Genomic DNA, 21,057 nt, shown 5'->3' with positions numbered 1-21,057 from the left:
TGCTGTTTAAGCAGCTAGGCTTGTCCTAGCCTTCTTTTCTGAGATTTCTCTGACAAAAGCCCTGCCCGAGGCCCAAACAAAAAAATAAATAAGTAAAAAGTGGAGCAAAAGACTTGCGCTGTTAATACCTCGAATAAGAAGATCTAGAAGTTCTAGAAGGTTAAGACAACAAAAGGTTCCAGTCCTGTGTGTCTTAATATGTAAAAGGGAGGTTGAAAGCCCTGCCCGAGGCCCAAACAAAAAAATAAAAATAAAAAGCGGAGCAAAAGACTTGCGCTGTTAATACCTAGAATAAGAAGATCTAGAAGTTCTAGAAGGTTAAGAAGAGAAAAGGTTCCAGTCCTGTGCGTCTTAATATGTAAAAGGGAGGTTGAAAGCCCTGCCCGAGGCCCAAACAAAAAATAAATAAATAAAAAGCGGAGCAAAAGACTTGCGCTGTTAATACCTAGAATAAGAAGATCTAGAAGTTCTAGAAGGTTAAGACAAGAAAAGGTTCCAGTCCTGTGCGTCTTAATATGTAAAAGGGAGGTTGAAAGCCCTGCCCGAGGCCCAAACAAAAAATAAATAAATAAAAAGCGGAGCAAAAGACTTGCGCTGTTAATACCTAGAATAAGAAGATCTAGAAGTTCTAGAAGGTTAAGACAAGAAAAGGTTCCAGTCATGTGCGTCTTAATGGCCTTATGTTATATAGGCACAACTGATGTGGTATGATAGCCGGCTTGTGAGATTGGAGTGAAAGCAGTGAAAAGTGTGGAAGTGATAAGCCATCGTGAGTGTGTGTGTTCTCTCTGTGGGCTTCCTCTGTTAAGCTTTCTTACAATTGCTGCATGTGTTAGTTGCTGCATGTGACTACTGTTTTATGGTGGATATGTGGTTTCTATTTTATTGTTGCTATTGTTGTTGTTGCACTGTTGCTGCTGTTTTGTGTTGTGGAAAAAAATGGGAAATTGCTGCTGCAAGACGGATCAGGCTAGCTATGAGAGTACTGGAGACGAAAAGTATATGAGGCAAAAGTATGAAAGTGGCGCTAAATATGTACCCAGGTGGGAAAAAAAACATGGGTTTCATGGAAAGTTGACAACCCCGGGGACCTCCGAATTGGTAAAAAAGTTGAGGGAAGTTCCTGGAAGGTTAAGAGACCCAGCCTGCAATTGAACAATTGCAATTGCAAGTATAACAAAACAAGATATAACAAAAAGGAAATACACACACTCGTCTGACTGCATCGCCTTTGATCACAAACAAGGAGGTGACGTGCTAGTAACCTCTCCCTCCATATAATAGAAAGATGACTGTTTCCTGGATTAAAAAGAAAGAGGTTGGAAGCGACCATCACAATGGCGGCCTGCCAAGGATTATGGTATACATGATACTGTTGTGCTTGACCTTCATGACTTATCATCTAGTGCAACGATTGCTGATCGAAGACGTCGCCACAAGAGAACCACGATTTGTATCAAAAGAACACCAGTAGATGATTTTTTATAACTGGAATGTTTCACATATTTTCTTGACAAATACATGGTATAGATATGTCTCATTGGTTGCAAAAGTGAGCAACTGGTCGGATTGCTACGTATGCACTAAAATGCCTGCTTCCTCCACGCATCCCCACTTAGAAGTAGCAGCTTTAGAAGGGCCTATCTCCTGTGTAACTGAGTATGCTGTTCATGGAAAATCAAAGAACCTATCTGTATTCGGTGGTTCTGGTGAATTGATAAGGCATGGATGTGTTACCTTGCAAAGGTTCACTCGTATCAATTATACCGCTGCTATTACCCTATATGCATCAATTCCGCCAGGGACGATATTTCCTGGGTGTTATCTTAATCATGGTACCACTTTTGTGGGAGCGATACCAGCCCAATTCTGCAACTTGACATATATACCCATGAACACCACCTCCACAGGAACAGTACTTTTGGCTCCTTGCCCTGAACAATGTTCTTGTATAGGTCTGCCTTACTTAAATCATCCCTTCAAAGGAAATACCTATGTAATGGATGAATTTTATTGGTTGTGCGGTCATGAATTGTATTTTAAGCTCCCGATAAAATGGGGGGGTATATGTGCACCAGTACGCATTCATGATCATACTTATGTTATTTCTGCTGCAATGCCGAGTAAAACCAGACAGAGAAGAGGATTAGAAACTCAGACAAGTAAGCGGCATGATGCTGTCTGGGGTTCTAATGTACCAGAAGATTTCAAATTATGGTCGGCAGGAAATAAAGTTGTGTTGGGTCTTTTCCCTCACATTGGCGTGGCTAAGGTAATGCTGAGAGTAGAAACTATGAATTACCGATTGGGTCTCTTCATAAATTCTAGTATAAAAGCCTGGGAAGCAAGTGACGAGGAGATGACTGATATCCGGATAACGGTTTTGCAAAATCGAATAGTGCTAGATTTGTTGACTGCAGCACAGGGAGGAGTTTGTTCTATGGTGAATGACACATGTTGCACATATATCCCCCACAACGCTGGAGATGGACATATAATCGCGGAGGCCATACAAAACATGAAAAACATCAGAGATGCCCAATCCCAAGAACATGTTAATAAAGGCTGGGACCCGTTTTCGTGGCTTACATCGGGTGGATGGGCAAGAGTCCTACTCAGAATTGTAACACCGATTGTGACCGTGCTGTTATTGTTTTGTTTATTCACTGGATGTGTTTTACCGTGCCTCCACACCATGATAACTAGGATGATACATGGCACCATTACCAAAATTATGTTAAGTGCTGAATATATAGCCTTGTTGAAAGAAGAACCAGGTGACAACTGTGAAACAGGGATTTAATGGATTTAAATGCATATTATGATTATTGTCATGAAAATCTTTATGGAGTGTGGCAATAGGATGAGTGATGTGTTTTTATTTGTTAAACAGGAGGGAAATGATGGAAGAATCGGTTATGTATATAGTTATCATATAAAAACACATTGATACACATTGATTGCACACCAACTAACACACCCACACACACACACACACTCATACTACAGACGAACCAATTCCTTATATGGTGTAATTTTCAAACCTGTAACCGCCTTCTTTGTATCCCTTGTAATAAAACGAGGAGGAGAGCCCGGAAACCCTGAAAGACCCTGGTGCTCTCTCCCTCTTTTGCAAAAGATCGTGTTTGACTCAAGTTTTGGCTTTTCTCCAGTCTCTCATTATTGATAACTCCGACAGGGACATCGACAGCAGAGCCCCTGGGAGGTGACGTCAGGACCTCTGAGCTCACATCCACTACCAGAGAATGTGAAGATTGATAAAGGATTCTTGCTAACATTAACACATAAACAAGTATACTGTCTGCCAATTTTACATGTAATCAGATGCCTCTGTATCATAAAATGGGGGGGTGTTAGAAGTAGCGTTGGAGAATGAATGTGCAGTGAACAAATAAACGCTACACTCCTTCTCCCTCTCCAAAGAATCTATCCAATCAATCCAGCCAATCCAGAAAGTTAGCATGTTTAGGTTGTTTTTTGTTTTGTTTTTTCCCTCCCCTCCCCCGCAGACAATGTAAAGAACAGCTATTGCAAAAGCGCAATCAAATCCTACAGACCTGACCCAAATGTTGTTCTTAAACAACAACAAACATGGTGAGAATCGTTTAAATTTCCAGGAGTGGATAGAACCCCATCGTTGGATTGCCATCGGTGCTGAAAAAGCAATCTCGGTGGTTTGGGCTGTAAATAAGTAGCACGTTTTTCAGAAACGTTTACCTCTTCAGAGTGCTTCCAGAAGGCCAAAAGTCTGTCCTGCAGTAGCAAAACAGGTCGATTCCCTCGTCGCACGGCTCGAAGTTCTTCCAGTGTGGTCCTTTTCTGTTCGCTGTGCAGGTAAGAGTGCGAGTCACCTTCTTTCACTTGCGGAATTTAAATACATGTGGAGCCACGCCCAATTGTTTTGCAGCAAGGGCAGCCAATCAAATGCTTTCAGCCAGGTAAGCCGTGCTTGTACAATGGGACGAACCTGTTACTTTGTTCAAGGCCATGTGCAGCTGAGATTTTATTTTTGCTTTTAATTCAATCAAACTACAAATCAATGAAGTGTTTTTATCGTTGTGGAAAAGTTCCACAAAATTTGTTCCTGTTACGGCGGGACGAGAGAGGACCCAAGAGCACGCACGCACTGGTAAGGGCAATGGCAGAGTGTTTATTGAACAGAAGGTGCGGGTAGTCGTGGGAGCTGACGGGAGCGTGGCACAGACGTCTGGGGGGTTCTGGAGTCGGGAGAGCTGGGGTTTGGCTGGGAGTCGGGCAAAGGGAGCGAGACGGGAGGGGGGCTCGGGCATACAGGTAAAGACGACAGGCTAGCGGGTGGTCAGAGGCAGGCAAGGTCGAAATACCAAGGATCCAGTCAATTCGGCAGGCAATCGGGAGGTCAAGGGCGAACAGGGTCGGACAACAGGCAGGCTGGCAGGAGGAATTGCTGGAAAGCTCGGCGTAGCGCATAGAGACGATCTGGCGGGTTGTGGAGGGAAGTGACCGGGCTTTATACTGAGCGGGTAAGTGGTTGCAGGTGTTGGTGTTCGAGGCTGATTAGAAGGAGGGCTGAGCGGGTGTGGTGAAGCTGGAAGTGAGGTGGCTGAAATGGTGGACTGTGACAGTTCCATTGAGTAAAAGTCAACCCTAGGAATCGATCCAACCAATCCAGGAAGTTAGCTTGCTTTATTGTTTTATTGCTCCCCTCCCGCCCTCCCCCGCTTCTTTCTTTAAAGTCATGTGCAGCTGAGGGTTTGGTTTAGCTTTTAATCCAATTCAAATATAACTCAATTGAATGATTTTACCATGGTGGAAAAGTTCCATAAATTTGGTTCCCTTGAGCAAAAGTCAACCCCAGGAATCGATCCAACCAATCCAGGAAGTTAGCTTGCTTTATTGTTTTATTGCTCCCTTCCCGCCCTCCCCCGCTTCTTTCTTCAAAGCCATGTGCAGCTGAGGGTTTGGTTTAGCTTTTAATCCAATTCAAATATAACTCAATTGAATGATTTTACCATGGTGGAAAAATTCCACAAAATTGGTTCCAATGAGCTAAAGTCAATCCCAGAAATCAAGACAGTCAATCCAAGGAATCAATCCAGCCAATCCAGAAAGTTGGAATGTTTTGGTTGTTTTTTTTCTCCGCTCACCCGCAGACAATGTAAAGCATAGCTATTTCACAAGCACAATCAAATCATAAAAGCCTGACCCAAATTTTGTCCTTAAACAACAAACAAACATGGCCATGGCCCATTTTTTTTACATTTTTCTGTTCTTTCTTGTACTGTGCTAATCCTGTTTGAGCTAATTAACTAAAATTTGGCCAGAATAGCGTTGAGGCATGGAACATGACTGTTCTCCAATTTTACAACTTTTCGCCAATGGGCGTCATCATTACGTCGCCTCAAAGTCCGCTGTCTCGCCAATACGAACAAAGTTGCTGTAATTGGACCCAGGTGGTCTTTTTTCAAAATTTCATATAGTGGATGGGAGTCCAGTGTCGAACATACCAAGTAAAATAGACCCCTTTATGGCTTACCGGACTTGGGGTGCCGGGGGGTGAAGAATAATCCTCCCTCCATTAGGAAGCTGTGTTTCAATAAGTACATAGTCTCTTTAAAGAATGGTGGTCACTAGGACTATGTCTCTCACCCAGTAGGCATGTTGCAATGACCTTTGATGCTTTGACCCTGTTGGCTTTGTCTTTGATGATTAGGACAATGTTGTAACAGTTTAGTGATGACATGCGAAGAGTAAAGACGTACGCCGGACCAGCAATATGTAAAACACACATTGTCACATAGTCTTGCCACAATAGCTAAATTTGTATTTGTATTTCATTCCACACAGAGGCATGTTTATTTTATAGCGGTTTTGAATTTTTTGTGGGTTGGCAGGTGTTCCTCAAAATTACTCTGAATGATGGTAAGTCCAAAACGATTTATAAACACAAATATTAACACAAAGCCAAGGTTAACATCATTTTTACATTTCTATTTACTTTGTTTAGCCCGTTGAATTGGCAACTACATTTTTATTATGTACTTTTGTTGAGCCTGTCGAAGGAAGATCACTGAAGTTTTTTCTGACATCATGGCCGTGACTTACACAGCAGTGCTCTTTATGATGTAATTTGACCCAGATGATCTCATCTTGTCGCTCTTTTACACATTGAATGAAAGTCCATTCCTGCAGACATCAACACATGATCAGAATCTGCAAATCGCTATAATTAGCACGCAATTAATTCAACTTTTCTTCACCCAGTGGCGTGTAAGGTAAACGCCAATCTTTGCTCATACCAAAAGTGTGGTGAGTAGTTGATGCATGTAAATTGTATGCAGCAATTCCTATCGTTATTAAAACACTAATGATGTCAGGATGGTGACAAATAGTTGACAGCAACGTTGTTGCTTCATATTGAATTGTTTTAATTCGGTGACCTTTTCCCTCTACTGGCACCACCTGTAATAAATATTTGTATTGCATCAGGATTTTCGCCTGCTACCTTTTCTAAGCACCATTGTCGAACTTTATATAAAACCGATGGTTGTGTCTGATTGAGGGATCTAATTAACACCAAGCCATCACTTCTGCTCATGACGTTTGTTCTCTTTTCTATATGCAAACTGCTTACATCAGTAGCAAATCCCTGACACATCTTTGTTATTGCTGCTCCAATTACTCACGACACACTGCCTCAAAACAACTTAAGTAAAGTTGGCAAGATATTGGCAGATTCGGACTTTCGCGATCAATACCTCTCAGACAAAACGTCGTCGAAACACCAAAGTCGCCTTTATACCTCCTTCATAACACGGACTACCAGCTACAATGTCAAAAAAAGACATCTGTAAAATATTTAAACCGTTTCTTTCGGTGAGAAGACGCAATTGATCTCTATGAGCAGCAGAGGCTGGGCGAGCGCGCAAGGGACCATCTGCAAATTACTAGATGAGGAGGGGGAAAAAACAATAACGCCACAATTTGTGATTATGAATTCAACGAACACATCAAAGACATTAACATAATCATATTGGGACAGTGCTTTTGGATAAAAAAAAGTGTTTGTTTGATTTTGGACAACCTTTGTACTTAAAAATCATTAATAAACTGAATATTCATCTATAGCTCCAATATTGTTTAATATAAGGAGTCCAAAATCACTGGGCACATTCATGACATTTTCATGATCACACTACAACACTCGTTTTTTAAATAAATTATTTTGATAAATTTTGGGGATTTATTTTAAATGCTTGTTAATCATTTATACCCTCAAATGAATCAGTGGCTCCCCTTTTTGAGTTGGGGTAAACACTCCTAAATCACTACAACCATCAATGAAGTACTCCCAATTATCCAACAACTGCTGGTTTTCTAATAAATTCCTTAAGGGATTACATAAGGGGAGGGATGTCACTGATGTGTGGGGTGACTTTGGAGTCTTTAACCCAACCAAACTCAGAGCTATTGATCAATATAGGTGTAAATATTGATCAGTAATCATAAAAAAATCCTTAAAATTAGGCAGAGGGATTTATTTGAAAACCAGAGGATGTAGCATAAGGGGAGGGATGTCACTAATGTGTTCGGTGAGTTTGGAGTCCCTAACCCAATCAACAGCAGAGCTATTGATCAATATATGGGTAAATATTGATCAATAACCATAAAAAATTCCTTAAAATTAGGCAGAGGGATATTTTTGAAAACCAGAGAATGTAGCCTAAGGGTAAGGATGCCACTGATGTGTGTGGTGATTTTTGGTGTCCCTAACCCAACCAACAGCAGAGCTATTGATCAATATATGGTTAATTATTGATCAATAATAATAAAAAAATACTTAAAATTAGGCAGAGGGATTAATTAGAAAACCAGAGGATGTAGCATAAGGGGAGGGATGTCACTAATGTGTTTGGTGAGTTTGGAGTCCCTAACCCAATCAACAGCAGAGCTATTGATCAATATATGGGTAAATGTTGATCAATAAAAATCAATAAAATCCTTAAAATTAGGCAGAGGGATTTATTTGAAAACCAAAAAATGTAGTCTAAGGGTAAGGATGCTACTGATGTGTTTGGTGAGTTTGGAGTCCCTAACCCAATCAACAGCAGAGCTATTGATCAATATATGGGTAAATATTGATCAATAACCATAAAAAAATCCTTAAAATTAGGCAGAGGGATTTTTTTTGAAAACCAGAAATTGTAGCCTAAGGGTTAGGATGCCACTGATGTGTTTGGTGATTTTGGAATCCCTAACCCAATCAACAGCAGAGCTATTGATCAATATATGGGTAATTATTGTTTAATAATCATAAAAAAGTCCTTAAAATTAGGCAGAGGGATTTTTTTTGAAAACCAGAGAATGTAGCATAAGGGGAGGGATGTCACTGATGTGTGTGGTGATTTTGGAGTCTCTAACCCAACCAACAGCAGAGCTATTGATCAATATATGGGTAAAAATTGATCAATAATGATAAAATATTCCTTAAAATTAAGCAAAGGGATTTATTTGAAATCCAGAGGATGTAGCATAAGGGGAGGGATGTCACTGATGTGTTTGGTGATTTTGGAGTCCCTAAATCAATCAACAGCCGAGTTATTGATCAATATATGGGTAAATATTAATCAATAATGAAAAAATATTCCTTAAAATTAGGCAAAGAGATTTATTTGAAAACCAGAGAATGTAGCCTAAGGGTAGGGATGCCACTGATGTGTGTGGTCATTTTGGAGTCCCTAACCCAACCAACAGCAGAGCTATTGATCAATATATTGATACATATTGATCAAAAAACTTTAAAAAATTCTTAAAAATAGGAAGAGGGCCTTATTCCAAAATCAGTAAATTTGTCCTAAGGGGAGGGATGCCACTGATGTGTGTGGTGATTTTGGTGTCCCTAACCAAACCAACAGCAGAGCTATTGATCAATATATGGTTAAATATTGATCAATAATCATAAATAAAATCCTTAAAATTAGGCAGAGGGATTTATTTGAAAACCAGAGGATGTAGCATAAGGGGAGGGATGTCATTGATGTGTGTAGTGATTTTGGAGTCTCTAACTCAACCAACAGCAGAGCTATTGATCAATATATTGGTAAATTATGGTCAATATGCAGTTAAAAAAATTCTTAAAATTAGGCAAAGGAATTTATTAGAAAACCAGCAGTTGTTGGATAATTGGGAGTACTTCATTGATGGTTGTCGTGATTTAGGAGTGTTTACCCCAACTCAAAAAGGGGAGCCACTGATTCATTTGAGGGTATAAATGATTAACAAGCATTTAAAATAAATCCCCAAAATTCATCAAAATAATTTATTTAAAAAACGAGTGTTGTAGTGTGATCATGAAAATGTCATGAATGTGCCCAGTGATTTTGGACTCCTTATATTAAACAATATTGGAGCTATAGATGAATATTCAGTTTATTAATGATTTTTAAGTACAAAGATTGTCCAAAATTAAACAAACACTTTTTTTTATCCAAAAGCACTGTCCCAATATGATTATGTTAATGTCTTTGATGTGTTCGTTGAATTCATAATCACAAATTGTGGCGTTATTGTTTTTTCCCCCTCCTCATCTAGTAATTTGCAGACGGTCCCTTGCGCGCTCGCCCAGCCTCTGCTGCTCATAGAGATCAATTGCGTCTTCTCACCGAAAGAAACGGTTTAAATATTTTACAGATGTCTTTTTTTGACATTGTAGCTGGTAGTCCGTGTTATGAAGGAGGTATAAAGGCGACTTTGGTGTTTCGACGACGTTTTGTCTGAGAGGTATTGATCGCGAAAGTCCGAATCTGCCAATATCTTGCCAACTTTACTTAAGTGGATAACTTGCCAACTTTACTTAAGTGGATAAACACACATGCACACGTTCATCGCGTCAACAACACTTCGAAGATTTATTATTACCAAATTGTTTAATGCAGTTTACAAGCCAATTGTCCAAAACAGAGATCTCTGAATCATTCCCGTGTCATGGTGAGAATGATGCCGGTTCCTCATCCGCCGCCCTCTTTTATATTTGCCGGTCCACCGAATGCGGGTTGTTGCCGGTCTATTCATCATGTTGGGTTGTTTCCTGTCCTCTGCTGCCCTCTTTCGGTTGGAGAATTCCAGTCCAGACGTTTCAGCAATTGTGTAGATGCTTTTGAACATACTCAAATACACATTAGAACGTTCTTTTTTGCACCATTATAAAGCCCTGACTTTTATTGTTACATTCATCCGATCTTTTAACTCCATCATACGTTACGATATTTCAGTATTTTATTAGGTGCGCCCGTAAGTGTGTGTGCGTGTGCGTGTGTGTGTGTGTGTCCACCGTCCCAGACCTGTGGACGCCAATCAAACAATACATTCTGGAGGACTTTACCCCCACTCATATCTTTTGTGGCGCCCCTCTTTTGTTATTGCCGCCAGTAAGTCCCTGTTTTACTGACTGCATCACAAAGACAAATGATCGCACCAGGTGTTAACCTCCCGCGCCGGCTCCACAGAAAGTTGCTACTCTGAATTTTTCTTGCCAATCAAACTACTTGAAACTACATTCCTTCGATATCAACATGCTTTGTCTTTACAGTATGCATGCAACGATACTGCATTTGATCGCTGCAGACTGTACTAACGCAGCATAACTGTCAAGTCACGTGTCATGAAACACTTGGCCCATTTAACATGTCAACTTCGCGCAGTGCAACAAAAACTAGCCTTCAAAGCGCAGCAGCTAGCAGAAGTGCAGGCAAAACTGCAAATATCAGACATAGGCAAATCATGTTTCTATGATGGTAAGACATTACACAAACACCAACATATACAACGCGCACACACAATACTTCTCGCTCTGTTTCTTCTCAACTACTTGTTTACATTCACTTCACCAAAAAACATCTCATCACCACATCAACATCTCCAGATGATACTTATTTTTAATTACATTCCTACTAGATCCATCAACCCAAACAGAGGAAGACACACACGAAAATCAACTTGATTACATCTACGGCCAAGCACACAAAATTCAACTTGATGGCGTCAACGACCAATCCCCAACAGACAGCAACTAGAATACACACAAACACACACATTACACATTCATACACTCACAATATCTTCTTTTCATCTACATTCTAATAAACTGCTGTGATAAATACTATACTTTACTTATTTACATTCACTTTCTGCCATGACACACACGGACATCCTACCCCTGCGAGGGCCCGATAACTGCTCGCAGTTCTAGTTTCGGATCATTCTCCAGTATGTATGAAAGTTTGTTTCAAGAAACAACTGCATTTATATCATTGGAAATACAATTCGGTAATAAATTTAGATAATTCCTTATGTGAACGTATTTTAAACAAGATCACAGATTTTTTTAACATTAATGACAATGGTGATGTATCTGACTCTACACATTGGGAAACATTTATAGCGGTGATCAGGGGTAACATAATCTCTTATCAATCTTTCAATAAAAAAATTTAATAAATACAATTTTTTTAAACCGACACCATCGGGTCGATCCAGAAAGGCCTGGTCAATCAATCTGATTTCAATCAATCAATCAATCAATTAATCAAATTCTATTTGTATCACTGAAGTCTTTTTTCGAGACTTCTTTCGAAAAAAGAAGGCATAAAGAGACATCTTTTCGTTGTAAGATACACAACAGCATCCCCTGTCAAAGCTCCCAGAAGGGGAAGGAAAAACTCAAAAACCCCAATTTGGAGAAAATCAGAAACCTTCAGAAGGGACCACAGGTGGGAGGAGCCCCCTTCTAGGCCCACAGGTTGAAGTGGATGCTGCGTGTACAAATACATACATACATACATACATACATACATACATACATACATACATACATACATACAGACAGACAGACAGACAGACAGACAGACAGATAGACAGATAGATAGATAGATAGATAGATAGATAGATAGATAGATAGATAGATAGATAGATAGATAGATAGAAAGAAAGAAAGAAAGAAAGAAAGAAAGAAAGAAAGAAAGAAAGAAAGGGGAAGGAAAAACTCAAAAACCCCAATTTGGAGAAAATCAGAAACCTTCAGAAGGGACCACAGGTGGGAGGAGCCCCCTTCCAGGCCCACAGGTTGAAGTGGATGCTGCATGTACAAATACAGACAAATAGATAGATAGATAGAGATAGATAGGCGAAGGAAAAACTCAAAATCCCCAATTTGGAGAAAATCAGAAACCTTCAGAAGGGACCAAAGGTGGGAAGAACCTCCTTCCAGGTCCACAAGTTGAAGTGGATGCTGCGTGTACAAATACAGACAAATAGATACACAGTACAGACAAATACAGGTACACAATATAGATTACAGTAAACATATTGTGCTATATAGTGCAATGATGACTTGACAGCAGGCAAAGCCCTTGGGCAGGAACCTTCCCACAGCCCAGCCAAGGAAAAAAAAAGAAGAAAACTGCAAACAGGCCCATGAACTAAATGCTTTTGTGTACGAATGTGTTTATAGTCGGGATTTAAAGATTTCTATTGAGGTGGCTGTGCGAACTTCCATAGGTAGAGCATTCCATATTACTGGCGCGCGAATGGAAAATGCCCTTGATCCCGCGGACTTCTTTTTAGCCCGTGGGGATGATAACAAACCGGCATTTTGTGACCGAAGTTGTCGGGATGCAATATAATGGTGATGCTAAGTTGATGAGATAGGAAGGAGCTAAACCGTGTTAAATTATATAAGTAATTAACGACACCTTAAAATCACATCTCGTGTATTGGAAGCCAATGCAGGTCAGCTAGAATCGAAGTCATATGATCAAACTTTCTCGTCCTTGTCAATAGTCTCGCTGCTACATTTTGTACAGACTGCAGGCTTTTGACGCAGGACATGGGAAGCCCAGAAAACAGAACTTTACAATAGTCTAGGCGCGACGTAAAAAATGCATGAATTTATGTTTCAGCATTACTAGGAGAAAGAATAGGGCGAATTTTAGCTATATTGCGAAGGTGAAAAAACACCATTCTTGTCAGGTTATGTATCCAGAAAGAGTTGTCAAATATCATCCCAAACTACTTTGGGAAATAGTACAGTTATCCAGGTTCAAGGTGGTATTCTTAATCAAGTGCTGATGATGAGCAGGGCTAATAATTAACATCTGTTTTACTAGAAGAAGCAGAACATTGGAAGACATCCATTGTTTAATCTCGCCAAGGCAGGCCTCCGTGCACTTGCACGGATCTGTTATTTCGAAAGGCATGTATAGTTGGGTATCATCAGAATAGCAATGAAAACTAATAGCATGTTTACGTATAATATCGCCAAGACGAATCATGTAGATGATGAACAGTAAGGGACCAAGTAATGACCCCTGCGGGACGCCACATGAGACGGAGAAAGATTCAGAGATCGCATTGCCATCAGAGACACTATCCGTCCTTCCCAGGATGTAAGCTAAGACGTTCTGTAAGAATATGATGATCAATAGTGTCAAGTGCGGCCCTAAGGTCAAGCAATATTAATATTGATGAGATTTTGGAATCCATGGCTAAGAGAAGATCATTCGTCACTTTTACAAGGGCTGTCTCAGTTGAGTGGTTGGCCCTAAAACCTGACTAAATGAGTTCAAATCTATCGTTATCCATCATGAAATTGCTAAGCTGTTGTGCTACAACTTTCTCTTGAATTTTTGCAATAACCCCTAACCCTACATTAACCCTAACCCTAACCAGGTGTGGAAGACACTCCAGAGATACTAAATCAAACTGGGACAGGGTTACCAGACTTTCATAAACCGGATTGTCCAAACTAGCATCAGCAATCGCAGCCGAGGGGGTAAGTGGCGCTGCCTTTTTTTATTTCGTCCCTAATTAGCTGAATCCGAGAGAAAGAATCCATTGAAATCGTATGCTGAATGGAGGGAATTATGATTAATCTGATGCTGATGCGTTAGCTTTGCTACTGTATCAAATAAATATTTTGTGCTGTTTTCATTCACACCAATCATTTAGGAAACGTAATTGTTTTTGCTAACCGAAGAGCCTCCTTATATTTCAGTAAGCTATCGCACCAGGCCTGATGGAAAACCTCAAGTTTAGTTGTTCGCCAGGGAATTTAAAAGAACCGTATTAAAACCGTTTGCGAGCTTATCGACTGAACCAATGAAAAACGGAAAGGCAGCTGTTGCGAAAGGCAGTAGTTCAGAAGGTGCAGCTGTGGTTGATGAGTTAATATCATGGCTTTAAAGCCTTGGTTGTGGTCAATAAGACCACATGAGCTAGGACTTCAAATGCTATAAGATAATGATCAGACATTGCGTTAGTATATGGCAAAATTGAGGCAGTTAGGCCACGGGTTAACACTAAATCTAAGATTAGCATTCCGGTGTGTCGCTGCTTCTATTATTTGTGTAAAACCAAATGCGTCGATTATTGCTTGAAATGCTACAGTAAGTGGCTCCAATGGGGAGTTCATATGAATATTGGTCAACCATAATTAAAATAATATCTGTATGAGTTATTAAATCAGCCATAAATTCAGGGAATTTATCTAAAAATCCAGAGCATTGACCGGGAGGGAGGTCAATTAAAACATCGAAGGGGGAGGAGCTTGATCGCATAACGAGAGCCTCAAAAGTCTGGAAGGTGTGATTAGTGCTCGTGCTAAGTTTAAGATCAGATTCTGAAATCAGGGGCGACACCTCCCCCTTTTTTACAAGTTTGGGGGTGAGGCCTCATTTAATGATAAAGGGGGGTTGCAGTGGAGAACGATGGCCCGTGGAACCACATTTATGGGACAATTGTAAAAACACTCAATTGAATTATATTTAATTTTGATTAAAAGCAAAAAAAAAAAAAAAGTCTCAGCTGCACAAAACAAAGATGCGGGCGTTGCCTATTATGCAAGCATGGCTTACCTGGCCCAAAGTATTTGATTGGCTGCCATTGCGACGAAACAATTGGGTATGGCTCCGCATGCATTTAAACTCTGCAACCGAAAGCAAGCGATTTACTTTTTTTCCTGCACTGCCGACAGAGGAGGATGCCACTCTGCCACTGGAAGACCTCCAGCTCTTCAAAGTGATTTCTGTGATACAAGCACACGTTCACCTTGCCTGACAAAATGGCTCCTCTTTCAGCAAAGAAGATCCGGTGAGTGTTTCATAGCAAGTCAGGAAAAACCCCTTTATAAGGGGACACCCTTCACTGATTTTTCTTTTTCTTTTAATGCTGTTTACTGAAGTCAAAGAGCTTCACTATGATTCCTTCCTCTGTGTCTAACCACATTTGTGTCCATGTCATTTAGAGAACGCAACCCGGACCGGAACCTCATCTACTGCCGTCACTGTTGCAAGCCACAGGAAAAGATTTCTGTTCACCTGACCCGTGTGTGCATGAAAGACAGCACGCGGGAGGAAATTGAGGTGGAGACGCGAGAGGCCAAGGCATCCACCAGAAGGTGGCTACGAAGTGGGCGGTGCTGGGACTACAATGAACTTGTGGAGATTATTCCCCACTGGCGCTGTCGCATGATGATGTTGAATGCGCTAAAAGAGCGGGACTTTTTTATCTTAAACGGGCCGCGCACCTTGGACGTGGATACAGAGGGTGAGGACGCTGCCACCGACTGCGCCTCAGCTTCCGCCCTAGCCCCCACCCCAGCCAAAAGAAAGAGAGAAGATAGCAGTGAGCGTTTCGCCACGTCTTCCTCAAGCCCTGAGCATGATAACATGGCCAGTTATCTTTCCTGGACAAAGTAAGTACGTGAAAATTAATGAAAAGTTCATGCATCAAAGGTTCTCCATTGCTTGACAGAAACCCCCGCACCGACTTGTCAAGCGTGAGGGCTAACATGAAGGAAGCCGGACTGTATGCCAAATTCAGTGAGACCTGTCCGCTCATCAGGAATTTCAAGAAGTACCTGAAAGAGAACTTGCTGGTGGAAAATTGCCAACAGGAGGTAAAATTTCTTCAAGAGGGAAAGGTTTTTCCCAAGCCGACCCCAATTCAATGTTTCAGTGGTTGCATCTATGCCCATCACCTCTAGGTGGACAATGTAGCACGTGTCGTAAAGTATCTGCAGCCGGACAAGACTGTGCCGGACACCGGCTTTTTGCTAAAGAGCCAGGAAACCACAGAGTACTTCAGCAGTCTGAGGCGTACAGGAATGGTGGCTGCGACCATTCAAAACTATATCAAAAGTATGATGCGCTTCATGCAGTTTCTGAATGTGGAGGTCAAGCTCGAACACACGCCACAGGCCGAAGAACAGCGGAGGCATGTGTCGGCATACCGGGATTTTCTCACCAGCTTGGCCAAGCCCATTAGCAAGGCCAACACTAAAAGACAGTGCCGCATCAAGTGCGTTTCTCTCATTGTATTTACAAGAGGTGTACAGCTAAAAACGATGACAAAAATTCAGATCATTCATTAATGGCTACTTCTCCAGATATAACCGCATGATGGAGGGCACCAAGACAGTGCGGGAGTGCCAGGAGATCCTGCGCGTGGCCAAGGAGATGTTCCTTACCACGTACGGCTGCTTCCTGGATGGCACTACGGTGGGCGAGAAGGAAAGAACCTTATATCGCTACTACTGCGAAGCCCTGCTGGTGCTGAGGCACTTCCAGCGCCCGGGCGCGGTAGAAGGGATGATGGTGAGTGAGGCTCCGTACAGTGTTTGAAACGCCGTTGCTTCGGTGGGCACAGGCATGTTTGACTTTGGTTCCATCTTTCAATTTCCCTCAGGCAAACGAGTGGGTCAATCGCAAACCCGTGGATGGAAGGGTCCTCGTCGGGGTCAGCCAGCACAAAACGGCAACTTTGCAAATCGCCACCTTTGCGCTGACGCTTGAGGAAGATGCTGTGAGACCTTGGCTTGTTTTTTCAAGCTCCGTTGCAAACGCTCAAGCAGGGTCCACGCAAAACTTTCCATTTTTGACATTCAAGTTACAGTGGTCCCTCCTACTTCGCGGTCTCAGATATCGCGGTCTCAGTACTTAGCGGGTTTTTCCAGGAAAAATTAAATATATTTCAAAATAAAAAATCATTTTAAAAAAATGCGCAAAAATGGAAAAAATTTGACAAAAGCAAAAAAGTACATTATACAGTACTGTATTCATCAAATAACTTAGTCATATTAGTGAACAACTATGTTAAGAATTCTTCAAGCGTTAGTTCGTGACGTTTTTATCTTATTTTGAAATGCATGCTTTTAATTTGTCGGGTCGCGTTGCGTTTCCGTTTCCTGTTTTACGTTCTGTGTGAGTCATTCGGCTAGTTACGGTGATGTAGTGAATGACAACGTAAGGCCATATTTATAGTTTATTATCATTTATGTTGATAACGCACGCCACTGCCTATGTTTAGTAAGCGATGAGTGTTTATTCTGTTTGTGTTCGTTTGTGTAGACTGTAGAGGTTGCACTTTATAGTTAGTAGTTGTTGTTAGTTGTTGCTAACCCGCTAGTGTCGGCTAAAAATACAGTAAATTCATAGTTTAAAGTTCGGCAAGTGTTTATATGTTAGTTGACTGACTTTAACATTGTTGATTTATTATTCAACAGATACAACATGATACACCATACATGAGCCAAAATAAATGTGAAGTTCAGCGTGATGACTTGCTTACTCTTTCACCGGAGTCTTGGTGCAGATAACCAGCCCTGAGAACAAATTCTCAACAAACTTAATATTAGTTATTTAATGAATATACAATAATGTTAATAAGGATAACGTAATGTGAAATAATAGGAGAAAGGAAAATAAATACGCGAGAAATACAAAAAAAAAAGGATTGTTTATGGTTACTGCGCTATATTGGGGCGTACATAGAAATCTAGGAACTGATACCCTACTCGCGGGTTTCAGACTTCGCGGGGGGTTGACGCCCTCCATTAACCGCGATTGGGGGGGGGGGGGGGGGGGGGGATCACTGTATTAACGTTTTTTCCACAGTGGCTGCAGGCCTACTACGAGTGGATCAGACCTGCATGCGTGGCCGGTAGCACCTCGCCCGACAAAGACCCTTTCTTTGTCACGGCCGGGGGGAAACCCATTCGCAGCGTGACGACCGACCTCTCCCGGCTTCACGAATAGTGAGTACACGAATTAACGGACCCGTACAGTGTCACAAAAAAAGCCTGCGTCGCTGTTAACATTGCCGTTACCTTTTCTCCCCCAGCCACAAAGTCAAGGTCGCTACTAGCCAGGAGGTGCGCCGGGCTGTCGAGACCGAGGCGGCCACCACCTTTTCCGACAGTCAGCAAAACGAAGTCAGCCACTATTTGGCCCACTCAACAACTGTCGCCAAACAGCACTATAGGATGCCGGTTCCAGCTTCCGTGGTCCGGACGGCCATTTTGCTGGACCGGCTGGGAGGGTGACTCTTCCTGACCAGATCAGCGTCAAAGCGAGAACATGTCAAGACCAATGTTTCAAATCGCATCTTTTCCTTACAGTGACTTGCCAGAAAACCAGATACCAGACAGCTCACCCCCCGCCCAAGCAGAGACACCCGCAAAAAATGCAGACTTTGGGAAGTTCATCCAGAGCTTCCCCGTGACCATTGATGGGAAGCCCCCGAGGAAGAGGGACAGGGTCAGAGCCGGCTTCTCTGATGACCAGGTATTTTATGACAAGTGGCGGGCTTGTCAATATGGCCAACGGATGGACTCCCTCTTGTGTAAGTATGCCATTAGGTGTGGAAGCACTGCTATCTATTATCTCTCTAGCTATTGGGGCAAATGGCTGAAAGTCTTCTGTCTCTTTTCAGCCAAGTTTTGTCAGAAGAGGCCGACCCTGGAGCAGGTGGAGAGGCGAATAAAAAGGGCGGGCTGGACAGCTAACCATCCAGAGGCTGAGGCATTTGTCAAAGAATGGAAGCCACCCTCCAGGCTGTTGGTAGAGACCAATCCCCGGATTGCAAAACGGGTTTCTGAGCAGCGCTGGAGGGGTCTGGTCGTCAAGGACTTGCAGGGGAGAAAAGGTCTCTATGTTTTTTTTTTAAACATATATATATATATATATATATATATATATATATATATATATATATATATATATATATATATATATATATATATATAAATAAGTTTTTCCCCTGGGAGTGACATTGTCCACTTGTCCACAGGCGTGTTCGCATCAACGCCGTTTTCCAAAGATGATATTGTCTGCGACTACCATGGCCAAGTAATCATGGGCGAGAAAGGAGATTGGATAATGGAGGACTCCAACATCAAAGCCAACTACCTTTTTATTTTCAAAGAAGGCAACAATACCATCTGCATCGATGCACAGACCTTCCCGTGCCGATGTCACCCGGGAAAGCAAACATTCGGACGCCTGATTAATCATTCGAGGAAGCGGGCCAACCTTAAGCCGTCCCAATGTCTCCTCGCGGTGGACGGCGAACAACGCAGTTGTGTCCTGTTCAGGGCGTTGAGGGACATCAAAGTGGATGAGGAACTTCTGTTTGACTATGGGGTTCAAAGGAGATCTTATAGGGGGGAAGGACTTGATCTGGAGTGGCTCGATACGTAAATGCGTGTACGTTTTTTGGGGGGGAGTCAGGCCAGTTTTTGCACCATCTTCAGTGCATAATCCTATTACGGTCAACAAAGGAAAAAGCTGAAATTATGAAGATTCTGCTAAATGGATTTTTTTCATGAAGCTTGAGACAAAAATAAGAATATTCAACCCAAACTCACTATGGTAGCACGCGTAATCAACCTTTTAAAAATAATTGCCTCTTGCCTTTAACAAAAATTACAATTCTTTCAGACCAAAATTCAAGTAAAAAAAAAAAAATGCCAGACTCTTCCCCACATACATTTGTGCATGTAGGCCAAACGGTTGATTATGATTTTTTTCTTTTCATTTTAATATTTTTTTTAAAAAATGAAGATTAAGAAAAGATTATTTTAACCCAAATCACTGTAGAAGTAAGGACTCCCTCACTTATATTCCTCACTCACTAACTTCAGTTTTGTTTTTTCTTTTTAGCTTTGGCTTTTAAAGGCTTCATTTTGGCATTTGGGTTAACATGGTATCTGGTGGTATAGCAAGTGTCTGATCCAGGCAGAATGTACCATAACCCCAAATAAAATATGAAGGTCAAAAATATGGGTGTGTCTTCCAGTCAGTATTTTAAAGAGATTAAAGAGAGAGATTAGATTTTTTTTTCGACACTATTAAAGTTAGATTGATCTGTCAGCCACATAAGTAGAGTTTTTACGCTCAGATGTGCATTTTTATATCGACCGTATTCTTATAATTATTACCGTAACGGGAAAAGGATGAGGATCAGTTAGCGCTTGCAGCTAACTAGCTGCATATATATAGGAATCGGCTTGGAAGTTGACATTCAGAAATATAAGTGAACATATGTTGATCGTTTATTCATTCATGTTTATTTTTCTTTTGTTCGTGCCAAAAACATGGTTTTAGGTGTACATGTGAAATTTTATTTAGCGAAAATGATCTAATTTGCAAGTGGCGTGTGGGCAGAAATGGTTCCTCTTTGGGGGGGGGGGGGGTAATAGAAATTGCCGCTACACAAATATTCGATTTACGAACAATCCAACATGCCACCGGTCAACGTGTTCGCACAATTATTTTGCTGCATCAACGAAATCAATTGTTCACGCTTGTCACGATCTCGCTGCACGCTATTGCTCTTACAATGTCTCAGTCACTGTCTCAGTCACGGAGTTAGTCACAGAGATGCTGATATGCTATTGGTCGATTAAGGTCACAGTCCCGGTCTCTCTCACAGAGATGCGGATATACTATTAGCCGGGGTCACGTCAATCACAGAAATGCCGATATGCTTGGCCGAACGCCTTCATATAGCTCAGTGTTTCCTTTTTTGAGGGTGCTGTCCTCGGTCAACAACAAAATGGAGAGGCTTCTTCTATTATGGATTAAAGAGAAGGAAATCGCCGGTGATATGTTTTAGTTTGAGAAAAGTTCCCGTTTAAGAAAATACAGTAAATCAATCAATTCTGCGGGTTGGTCTCTGCTCCCCTCCGCCTCCACCCAGCTCAAGTAACGTTGCCCCAAAGGT

General features: G+C 41.5%; 1 protein-coding gene across 3 annotated transcripts; it reads left to right on the top strand.

Annotated features, from left to right (window-relative positions):
* Window positions 1-5,724: 5,724 nt before the first annotated feature.
* On the top strand, window positions 5,725-20,114 carry LOC148405767 (uncharacterized). Of its 3 annotated transcripts, none has more exons than XM_088406839.1 (13): window positions 5,725-5,922; window positions 13,726-13,828; window positions 15,029-15,144; window positions 15,299-15,748; window positions 15,808-15,952; window positions 16,040-16,353; window positions 16,442-16,649; window positions 16,741-16,857; window positions 17,949-18,088; window positions 18,175-18,372; window positions 18,452-18,675; window positions 18,766-18,978; window positions 19,123-20,114. In XM_088406839.1, the coding sequence occupies exons 3-13, from the start codon at window positions 15,116-15,118 to the stop codon at window positions 19,530-19,532; spliced, it is 2,448 nt and encodes an 815-aa protein (XP_088262965.1). In that variant the 5' UTR covers window positions 5,725-5,922; window positions 13,726-13,828; window positions 15,029-15,115; the 3' UTR covers window positions 19,533-20,114. The 3 variants fall into 3 exon arrangements, with proteins under 3 accessions (XP_088262965.1, XP_088262966.1, XP_088262967.1); XM_088406840.1 differs by lacking the exon at window positions 5,725-5,922 and adding an exon at window positions 6,171-6,275; XM_088406841.1 differs by lacking the exon at window positions 5,725-5,922 and adding an exon at window positions 9,709-9,780.
* Window positions 20,115-21,057: the final 943 nt, after the last annotated feature.

The sequence above is a fragment of the Hippichthys cyanospilos genome, chromosome 22 (assembly GCF_059441005.1).
Source record: "Hippichthys cyanospilos isolate Australia breed blue-spotted pipefish chromosome 22, RoL_Hcya_1.0, whole genome shotgun sequence".
Classification (NCBI taxonomy): Eukaryota; Metazoa; Chordata; class Actinopteri; order Syngnathiformes; family Syngnathidae; genus Hippichthys; species Hippichthys cyanospilos.
The sequence above is the reverse complement of the archived record's forward strand: the minus strand, read 5'-3'. Positions and strand labels throughout refer to the sequence as shown.

Excerpts from the sequence above, each read along its gene's own strand:
- LOC148405767 (XM_088406839.1), top strand. The coding sequence starts at position 15,116 with ATGGCTCCTCTTTCAGCAAAGAAGATCCG. Across the intron at positions 15,749-15,807 it reads AGTTATCTTTCCTGGACAAA|AAACCCCCGCACCGACTTGT; the intron begins GTAAGTACGTGA and ends ATTGCTTGACAG. Across the intron at positions 18,373-18,451 it reads TTGCTGGACCGGCTGGGAGG|TGACTTGCCAGAAAACCAGA; the intron begins GTGACTCTTCCT and ends TTTTCCTTACAG.